This window comes from Takifugu rubripes, chromosome 5, assembly GCF_901000725.2.
Source record: "Takifugu rubripes chromosome 5, fTakRub1.2, whole genome shotgun sequence".
Taxonomy (NCBI): Eukaryota; Metazoa; Chordata; class Actinopteri; order Tetraodontiformes; family Tetraodontidae; genus Takifugu; species Takifugu rubripes.
Genome location: NC_042289.1, coordinates 11443028 through 11453867, shown reverse-complemented (window position 1 = coordinate 11453867; position 10840 = coordinate 11443028). Strand labels below are relative to the sequence as shown.

At 45.5% G+C, this 10840-nt stretch overlaps 1 protein-coding gene across 1 annotated transcript; it reads right to left on the bottom strand.

Annotated features, from left to right (window-relative positions):
- Nucleotides 1–106: 106 nt before the first annotated feature.
- On the bottom strand, nt 107–10409 carry cavin1a (caveolae associated protein 1a). The gene is made up of 2 exons (XM_003964878.3): nt 9593–10409; nt 107–2333 (listed from the first exon to the last, which is right to left on the bottom strand). The coding sequence occupies exons 1-2, from the start codon at nt 10085–10087 to the stop codon at nt 1575–1577; spliced, it is 1254 nt and encodes a 417-aa protein (XP_003964927.2). The 5' UTR covers nt 10088–10409; the 3' UTR covers nt 107–1574.
- Nucleotides 10410–10840: the final 431 nt, after the last annotated feature.

Below are 10840 nucleotides of genomic sequence, written 5' to 3'. Positions count from 1 at the left end.
GTTCAGTATTGATCTGTCCAATGTGATGTCTAGGACAACACAGCATTTTAATGTAACACATTATTGCGTTGGCGGACAGAACAATGAAGTAAAAATGAGACACGGCTTAATGGTCAGAAATATTTTATTTATACTGAAAATGCGAAAGCGCATTGAAGTGTTAAACACAACACAAATGCAAGTTTATCGCCAAAGCTTTTGTGAGTATTTGTTAATAACATCAAGAGTGACTGTAAGAAGTTGCTCACCACTATAGCTTCTTAAAAAATATTAGCAATGTCGCTCAAATTACAGTTTGAATGACCAAATGGAGAATCCTCTTCCATTTTCAGAACTGTAAAACAGGACAAAATATACATAATGACATTTCTTAGACAAGACTAATGACAATGTAGATTGTCAATTTGTGAAAAAAAATCAAGTCGGTGTTAGAAGACTAATCAAATTCATTGTGTGATGTCTCGATGCTTACGTACTGACACATATACAGCATTTGAGCAAAATATCAGTATAAAATGAACAAGTTTGCACATCTATTTGTATGGGGCTTTATATTTACTTTCATCCCTTTCTATAGACTACCCTAATCTTAACTGATGTACCATTCAACTTTGATTCATACCTTACCCTTAAAAATACTGCCATAAGGTAGCCAGACACCAGTGAGTGAAATCCCCAACTAATATAAATGTACAAACACACACAAACAGAAAATGAGTGAGAAAACACGTTCCTTTATCATCTCTAGTATTCACCCAGCAAAATACTCTAACGCAACACTCAATTTAGCGATACATCGGGATGATGCTACTTTATAAGCTCACATTAACACCTGATATTACTGTCTATTCCATCACTGAGCTACATCTAATGGTCATTTCATATTAAGAACTGTAGCAATTTCTGAATAGATAAGATCATGCTTTTGAATGTCATGGTATTTATTGGAGTCAAGCAATTTCTACAAGTGTACAGTGTGTATTCCAGTGCTGGCTGCATTAAAATAGTGTAAGCACGACCTATCAGAAGTAGACAGACATCAATCTTAAATCACAATTTTCAACTTTTAATATATTTTAATGCTAAATGTACAATAGAACTATAGCCATGATGACAAACCAAAACATTATCTTTTCTTTTTTTAAATCTTTTACTTTACTCCAAGCAGATCACACTGAAACCATCCGTAGAAATCCAGCCAAAACGTCCTATTACCCTTCTTTGGACACCCAACATGGCAAATAGTATAAAACACATGACATTTGAAGTATATGCATAAGGCTTGTTTTGTATTCTCATTAATCACTTTATCAACCCAACAAAGAGCACGTCTAATAAGTCAGTCTAAAGCAACTTAAAGCTATTTTTTTTTGCTTTTTTTAACTGTGTTTTCCCTATTTCTATGCTGCAGTGAAGCACATGTGACAGATATTTGTTTGGTATTACAAAAGAAAGTGAGGTGCCATTAACTGTGATCATGTATCGAGTCCCTGTGACTAAATCTGTGTCCTTGTTGACGAGACTCCGTTCCTTCCATCTTACTCTTATTCCCACTGTGGCAGAGGTGGGATGCTTCATTCATGTTGGGCCTTATTTACGTGGGATGCCTCCACCACGACCAGGGAGTCCTCTGTCACCTCCAGCAGATCCTCCATCTCTGGGCTCTCAACGCTCACAAGCTCATCTTCATCCACCTCCACATGCACACCCAGGCCGTTCTCTTCCCCAGGTTGACCCTCATCCTTGGTCACTTCCACCATCTCTGTGGTCTGCAGCATTTCTTCTTCTCCTTCGCGGATCTTCTTAACGTGGAAGGTGAAGGGCGGCACGCGGTACACGGTGGTTTTGGAGCGGGCGTAGACCGTGTGGTCAGGAGTGAGAGACTTCTTTACTTTGTCTTTGGAGCTCTTCATCTTCGCCCGACGTTCCTGGTTTGGAGTCACGCGGGTTCCGATCTTGCCAATCTTCTTCTCCAGGCTGTGCTTGGTTTTTTCCAGGTTGTCACGGGTTTTCTGCCTTGTCTTCTCCAGGTTCTCACGGGTTTTCTGCTTGGTTTTCTCGTAGTTCTCCTTGGTCTTTGTCTTGGTCTTCTCCATTTGCTCTTTGGAAAAGGCTTTCTTGATGTTGTCCACTTGCTGCTTGGTGCTGCGCTGGAGGCGTTTGGTACGAGACTCCTCAATAATCTCTTCAATCTCCACCTCTTCATCAGAATTGACATTTCCTGGGAGTTGATCTTGTCCCTCCTCGGGTATTTTCCCCAGACCTTCCGTGACTTTTTCTTCAACAACTGCCTCCTCTTTGGTTTTAGAAGTCTTTACTGGCTTCGCCTGGTCCTGAGGGAATAAGACCAAAAGAAAATAATCAAAAATTATGAAGCCATAACCAGAGTAGAATAATCGAGGTTTGACATTTCCTACAATATCAGCAGGCATCCTGAATGTGTTGCATGCTATTAATTAATGTCAAAGCTTCACGTGTCATTTAAATGCCCAAGCACGTGCCTCACTGCTGCGTTAGTGCAGAGTGCCATCTAGTGGTCTCTGGCACAATCGAGCCATGCATTGCACATCCAAAACCCCTTTACATTTATTCTAAATCTAACCGCATGAGCTGGTATAACCAAGTGTCTCGTACAACATACCTCCGCAGTCATACTGAAACTAGAAGACACAGGCTATAAAATCCTGCCGCAAGTAGATTTTCTGTCACCGTTAGTGTGTCTTAACAACTGTGACATTTTCAGGCTAAAAATAAATGTCAATTGCATCTGACAAGAATGAATCACATTTCACATGACTGAGAACCTCCATTCTGGTTTATCTGATCTGTTTGATTCCAACAGGGTAACCAACATTGCTGCCCCCCCTTCCCTATAGTTGTTTTTCTGAGCGCTTCATGACTTTCCCATGCGATATGAACGGCAACAAGGACAGACCCCTGCGTACCCTGAACAACATGTATCCTTTTATTTCATCGAAGACCTTGGTGACTGATATGTGGCTTTGAGCCGAGCACCTCGGCCTCATCTCTATACCCTCATAAAATGGATGTTTCCTCCTTATCTGGGGCTGGTGTGTGTTGTGGGTGAGGCCAACCTGCTCTGTATGGGTTTATTTTCAGCTGGCATTCCCCTCTCTCTGAATTCCACCTACCGTTCTCTGGCTACCTTCCACAGCGGCATTCGCTCGTACTAACATGTGTCTTTCTCCAACCAACCATGCTGCTGCGCACCCCTAACCCCTCCACATCTATGCATGCACACACACACACACAGAGACACACTCACTGAGCAACAGATAAACACAGAACTCTGTCTCCATGGCAACCACCTGCTCATGCCGTCTCCACCGGGTGGTGAAATTTAGCTGGATAAACAGCTGACATCTCGGCAACGAATTACCAACATAGCGTGTTGTGGACATATGGCAATTTAGCTTAACTCAATACTGCACCTGCTTTGCAGGCCTGCATGTGGAACCAAGAGAAGCTTAGCTGCATTTATTTCAATTTATGATTAATTCTGGGATACTCTTGGATCCATGACGCACACTGTTAAGCTGAAAAAGTCCAGACTCTCGTAACATTTTACAATTTCATAGCAAGACTGTGAAATACTGCGCAAACTTGCACAGATTTCTTCTTTTTACAAAAGGTTGTCATGTGATTGCAAACATCTATCTAAATGAATTTTGTGTCCCTCTCTGGTACAAATGGAGGAGGGAAGACAACATTTATCTCTCATAGATACAGACCCCTCCAGTGTGAACAAACCACGGTTATTTACGGGCTTTTCCATTAAAGCGCCCTGTAAATGTGGGTCTGGAATTACAACAACCGCAACAAGAAGCTTTTATGGGCAGAGGAAAACCAGCAGTGAATCTTGGAAACTGTCGATATCACTTTAGCCTGTTAGACCGTTTTGAATTTTTAGAAAAAAGCCAACAAAAACCTACTAAAATTTTTTGCACTGTGTCAAAAGCACAATGTCAAAAGCACAGCTTGCGTATGCATGTGTGTAACCTTGTATGCTCGACACTAATTAATGAATTTGTGTGTTATACTTATCGCATGAGAGTGGAATCTTCTAACGTGTTGACACTTGACACGTATCTTTGTGGAAGGGATATTATCAGTTTTCCACAGGCTGATTACCGAGGAAGAGCCTGTGAGGCTCAGATTCATTAGTTCCACAGTTCCTCCCCCCTCCCATTTACATCAATGGAAAGACTGTGTGTGTATTTGGAATGAGTCATACCTGCTGGAAAAGACTGAAGGAAAAGAGGGATTTCCTCTGAGGGGGTGTGTGCCTGCGTGAATGTGTGTTTGAGTTGCCCAGACAAACCCAGAACTGTTCGAATTGCACCAAAACCTCCAGCAGGCCGAGACTCTCAACACAGAATTACCTTTACAATAATACAATCGTGCATAAAACCACAGTTTTGTTGCTGCGTCTGTGTTTAAATCCACCGCTCTGTGTTGAACAAGGCCAGGTTTCACGGAAAATGACATTACTTCCTGTTACCACGGACAACACAGCAAACATTGTCATCAGCCTGGCGCTTGCTCTCTCTGTTATGCTCTCTTATACTCTAACCAAAACCTTGAATAACCACAAACAGGCATAGACTGAATCTCACTTTTCCGAATTCCGAACGATGAATAAACTTTGTTTTCCAGTGATTGGAGGGAATCGGTGGACTTATTTAACAGTCAGGGCTCAGACCTCTCCACAGGGCTGCAGACATTCTGCAGCCTCCAGGCTCACAGATAAACACACGGACAGACACAGTGTGCTCACGGCGTTCCTTTTTGGGCCGTGTGATGAAAGGTTCCACTGGTGAGTCACCGCGGCAGCTGTCTGATCCTGTCCAGTCCCTGGACTTGTGCACTCAGCTTTCACAATGAGTGATATCACGGGCCCCAGTGACGCCTGCAGCACGCTGACAGATTGACATGGGCTAGAGTTGGGGGTCTGCACGTATGTGGCCCGTAAGTGCAGAATTTGCTCTGCTTTGATACCTAAAAATTGCCTGAGGCTAATTTAAGCAGGGTAATGTTCCCTGCTCATTCATGTTTATGTTCCTATTCCTGCCCCAACAACAGACAGGCCCTCGGGTGCTTTTGGAAGGATGTGTCTGTTACAGCACAGTAATGAATAATAAATTCATTTTAAAGAGGCTAATTTGTCTGCTTGAGAACAACTATAATATTTCTCTGGCAGCAGAAAGACCAGCCACCCTTCCCACGATACAGTCTATGGAAAGAAGGCCTGTTTTCCTGTCATGCAACATGGTGACATCACACCAAAGGAAGGGAGTTCCTTGGTTTTCCTCTCACAGTAATTTGTGACTTTCCACGTGGGCACCTAAAGGAAGGGAGGGCATTTTCTACACTTTCCCCACGTACGTGAGGCTGAAGCCAGAGAAATCCCAGGGTCAGATCAGTGCAAAGGCAGAAAATGTTCTTTTCCACTCAAAGTGTTTGTGAACTAGAAGCTAGCACACAGGAATAAGTTATATAACACTTTTCCCTCCAATATCGAGGCCCATGTTTGCAGAAGCCTTCGGTAAGCACAAACATTCCTTTGTACTGATGTAAGAGGAATGTTTTTAAAAAAAAATAAACTGTTTAGAAACAGGTTTTTTTTTTATTTTATTCCCCGTGCAAACTCAAATGACCTAAAAGGAACATGTGATGTGTGGTTTGAGAAAGTGCTAACACTTTAATGAACCTAGACGAGCACGAATGCTAGCAACTGACTACGAGTACAAGTACAAATGTCCATACAGTGACTGTGGAACATTCACTTTGCGATCGTCTCTCAACATCCAGGCGCATGCTGAGCCTAATCCACAGGCTACTACACCTCGGGGAGCATCCTGGCACCGTGTCAGCGGCAGCCAATAAGGCAGAAATCTACTGACAGGAGGAGCACGCTGTCAGCAGAGATACACCCGCTACCTTCACATGAAACCAGAGGGCTATAGCCATGTCTCTGACACTAGTTAAAAGTTATAGAGTTTATACTGGGGGCACAACAGCAGCCAAGACAAACACACATACAATACAAGTAATCGATGAATTCAGACTCCTGCGATGAAACAGAACACTCGTCCATTCCATAGCAATACTGCGGGTGTATTTATATTCATAGGCAACATAGCAGTTTCCTTTATTACATGTCTCGGATAATGTGGCGGACATTTTATTTGGCGTGAGATGCAGGGTGTGCCCTCAGATCTTGGAATAAACCTGCCGGACGGTATCTGCAGCCTCCGCCCAGCTGCGATGTGCGGCGTGGACACATTTCTGTGAGCTGGCCAACGCGCTTCGTGACGCCGACCACTGTTCACCAGACCGCTGTTGAATGGTTTTGTCTGCCGCTGCGTTCTGGGACTGTGCAGCGAGGCAGCCGGCCGTCTCACACGCAGCCGGGCACCTCACATTCTGCCGTGTTTTCAGGGCTGACCTCGTTTGAACTTCTCCCCGGGAGCTACGAAAGCACATCAATCAACTCCACATGACATATTCTGATACAATATAGAAACAAATGTAATAATAGACAGAATGTATAAACAGGTTTCCCAGAACACACTGTGCGCGCTCATAGTGGAGGCGTGGGGGTGGCCGCAGTCACGCAGTCAGCATTTCCACCTCTGAGAGACGCAGGGCAGAGTGTTGTATACCTGATCTGGACCCTAACCGAGGGTATAAAATTAACCCTGCACAAATTTGCCAAACCGAGACTTTGTGCTTGTGTGTTTGAAGTGGATGGCCTTGTTAGTTAAAAGGATGGTAGAGGCGCCACCTTTGTGTTACTGAAACAGGAAATGAGGTGAATAAGAGCAGATGGGAGCTCAGCAGGAAATTTCTTTCATTACGGTTGTTTTCCAGACAAGAAAGAGGTATTATTTTAGTGATAATGGCGCTGTGTTACATGCCCTGACATCCCTCGGCGTTCCGACCCTGATGCTGGTGAATAAATAATCGGTTACGCGGCGAGAAGAACGCCTGTTTCCTCTCAAAATTCTTCGATTCTCACTTTAGCTGCTGCTGAAGCTCTCCGAGAGCCAGAATCTGTTTGCTCTGAAAATAGTCAAGACTCTTGGATAAGTACGACACATTTTCACAGTAATCACATTAACCACCCGGGAACATGGTACGGCCCCATTCGGCCAGCCCGGGAACGCAGCGGTGAAATGTGGAGCCTCCCAGATATCCCAGATATCAGGGAAACGAGATGAAAGCCAGACTGGATACTTGCTGGAATGAATCATGAAGTTATACATCTGACTTGGATAAGAACCACATAAATTAACAGTGGGAGTGTTGGTGGGAGAGGGAACCAAGAAGAAAGGAGAGCTATTTGGCATGTTGGCAGAAGAAGAGATGCCGGCGGGATGAGTCACGATCCCAACTTGGTGCTGCTAGTTAAATGCTAAGTGGTCCTGCTGGTTCTGACCAATGTGCTTGTAAGGAGATGCCTGTCTCCAACTGAGGGCGACGTAAAAAAAAACAACTAACATGCAATAAAAGTGATTTGAATGAAGCCTTCCTTGAAAGAGCTGAAAAACTATTTCCACAGAGGAAGACTTGTGTGCTGCAATCTGAGCTCTAAACCTTCTGCAAGCCCAAGGCAGAATTAAGTAGGCTGTAACTGAGAACTTTTACATCTCTCTGACAGGGCTGGCCATATGGGTAACACTGATCTGCAGCCAAACACACCCTAATTCCACTCGCCCACATCCAAGTCCACACGATTAAACAGATAAGGTGTATTATGAAGCATAGCAGTCGATGCTATTTCTGAGCGAGCGCAAAGATTCATGAGTGTTTTCAGAACTACGTGCAAACGATTGGGTCAGGCTCGTGACTCCCCAGTGAGCTGCGTGATACCCAGTCCGGACATGTGTATCTAGAAATAGGTGTGGAGGCTTTGTAGCCTTGTGGCTAGTGAAGCAAACCTCCTGAAACATTAGCTGCTACTGAGAAACACACCCAAAGATGGGAGGAGCTGTGCTGTGCCATGTCGAATGATTGGAGTTTTAGCTTTAAAAGACATTTACAAGAGGGAAAGAAAAATCAAAACGAGAGGAAAATAAACCTCAAAATGTAAACTCAATAGTCTGGAATGGTTTGAGCTCTTCTTCACTGCATTCTAACATCTTTCTACCATGTGATATGCAGACCAGTGCCATCTACTGGCGCAGCCCGGTTCTGCATGCGCAGAGCTGCTGGTCAGTTTTTCCACTGCGTTCAGAATCCAGAACCAACTGGGGGGTTTCTGCTGGATGGCCCACCTCAGCCCAGCAACAAACCAGCCAGACCAAACAGAGCTGGACCGAGAGGTTTCTCGGGGTTTCTTTTGAACTCCTCAGGCTAATAAACGCCAACTCAAACCAATTAGTAGGCGGAACTGGCGCCCACCACGGCAGCAGCTGCCTGTCAGGATCTGATAATCTCTTTAAGTCAACACAGATTCGCTAGCTTTGCGTTAACTGGTGTCACTTCTTGTTGTCACTTCTTCGTTGGTCAAGTCAACAATTTTACAGATTTGGGGTCAAAGGTCACGCGCTGCTTGTGTTCAATAGGCTATTTGCTGTTGGTGATGAGATGAGAGGCAAACCTGTTCAATACTCCTGAAGAACTCATGAACGCGTCCGCGGCCGTAGGACGCACGTGTGGTCAAAATGTCTTTCCTGCCCCACCCTGCGGGGTAATTAAACAGCATCACTGCGCAGGTCCTGGGTGGATTCTCAAAAACACCCGCTCCCTGACTACACACTCGCCCTCCAGATTCACATTGTGGTTCAAAGGTAAAACGTGGGTAAATAACGTCCTGAGGGTAAATAACAGCTGGCGGCATAAATCTGCCCCCCCCACTGTCACTCAGTTATGTCTTTATGTGTCTTTGGTAAAAGTGTGTCAGTGCAGGGTTGGGCTGGGCTGGGGGGGGGGGGGGGGGGGGGGGGGGGGGTGAGGGGGGGGCAGCCTTCACGTGTCTCCCTCTCTACTGCACAAACATCTGTGAAAAGGGAGCGGTCCTCCATCTCATGTGGATCAGACCAAAGATGAGAACACGCATCTCTCCTCACAGATTCTCAGGTGTGAAATACGGCACCAGATTAGCAAAAGGGTCCACATGATCCAAAGTCTGGCCTCTCCTCCCCATCTGTCCTCGCCAATTTATTTTTCCATGAAAAAACAAGCGCTCCCTTGGTTAGTTAGAGGTCCCGCATGGGGGAGGAAAGAGAGGAGATCTTTGTAAACCGCCAGTTGAAGGAAAATGTGACTCCCGCTCACACACATGAGGGAAAGTGAAGCGTGGAGGCTTTGCCTGCTCTCCTCACCCTCACAGTTATTTTCCTTGCAGCCAACTCATGCAGCAGCATGAGCTCTGCTCCTCATCGCTCCCCTCTGTGATAGCAGGAATGTGACACACCTCTTCCACGGACTGTGCATAAACTACGATAAAACCCCTCTTAGTCCCACATTTACAAGATGTTTTCTATCATTAGTGATAAGGCAGAACAAGTACATGCACATTCTGGGAGGACCCCCCACACACACACGCGCGCGCACGCACACACACCTGGTAGAGGAGCACTTTGAAGTTGCGTCTCTTCAGAAGCTCGTTCTCGTTGCTCTCCAGCTTCTTGATCTGACCCGCCTGCTTCTCCAGGTTGCTGCGCACCGTCTTCACGTTGACGCTGACCTTGCGCACCTTCTCCAGCATTTTGTTGACCGTGTCGGTGGTGCCCACGTGGTTCTTGGACAACTTCGCCAGCTCCCCTTGGATGTTTAACACGGACTTCTCCATGGCCTCCTGCCGGGCCTCCAGCCCATTCTGGGTCTGCTGGATCTGGTCTACCACCCCGATGATCTTGTCCAGCAGAGACAGGACCAGGACGCCGTTCGTCTGCGCTTCACTTCTGGCTCCAGGGCCGGAGGCCGGGTCCCCCTCCTCAGCTGGGATTTTGTCATCCACTGCTGGCTCTGTGGCGGCGGCCACCAGAGCCACTTCGTCGTCATCGTAAGGCACCTCTTCCAAGACTGCGTGCTCCTTTTTGACACCTGTATCCGCCATGGTTGCCGGGTCCACAAACAAATGGTCTCCAACGATCAGCACAGATAAAAATACACTTGTGAAAAACGACCTGCACGCTGCCCCGACCTCGCTCTTCTCTACTTTCCTTTAGCTTTAAAGCTACTCTTTCCACCACTTGTCTGCCTCTTTCTTGTCTTCCTGTACGATTCAATGTACTTTCCACCCTCACCTCACTCTCTCTCTCTGATCTGCTCGGGATGCCAGCCAGCCAAGGGGAGTTGGGCCTCTCACAGCTGAGGTATGTGTGCCAGACTCAAATGCCTGTGCTCTCTGGAATCACCCAGGCAAACTTTTCCCTTCTTACAGCCTGCCACTATCCCTCCCCTGGCTCTCCCTACTGGAGGGGCTCCACCCCATTTGGTCCCCACCTATTGAACCGGAGCACCACCAGGAACCATTTGCCAGTCATTGTAGCAAACCAGGGTGAATGTCTGACAAATTTAATTTCTACAATACTTAATAATCTAACTTATATTTCAAGTTTTCATTGTTATGATAATTCATTTTCATTCATAAACAAAAATCTCGGGAATGTTCTGCGCCCAGAATACGGAATGCTGCCACCCACTGTTCATAAGGAGAACTGCAACTTTGAAGCAGAGATGGCAGCTATTTATGAAATCGCGCACGATATGACAGAATTGCATATGATTTTTTATTCTACAAATAGAAAATTATAAGTTTTGCATACATAATATTGGAATCGATTATCTTAATCATATTATACACAAT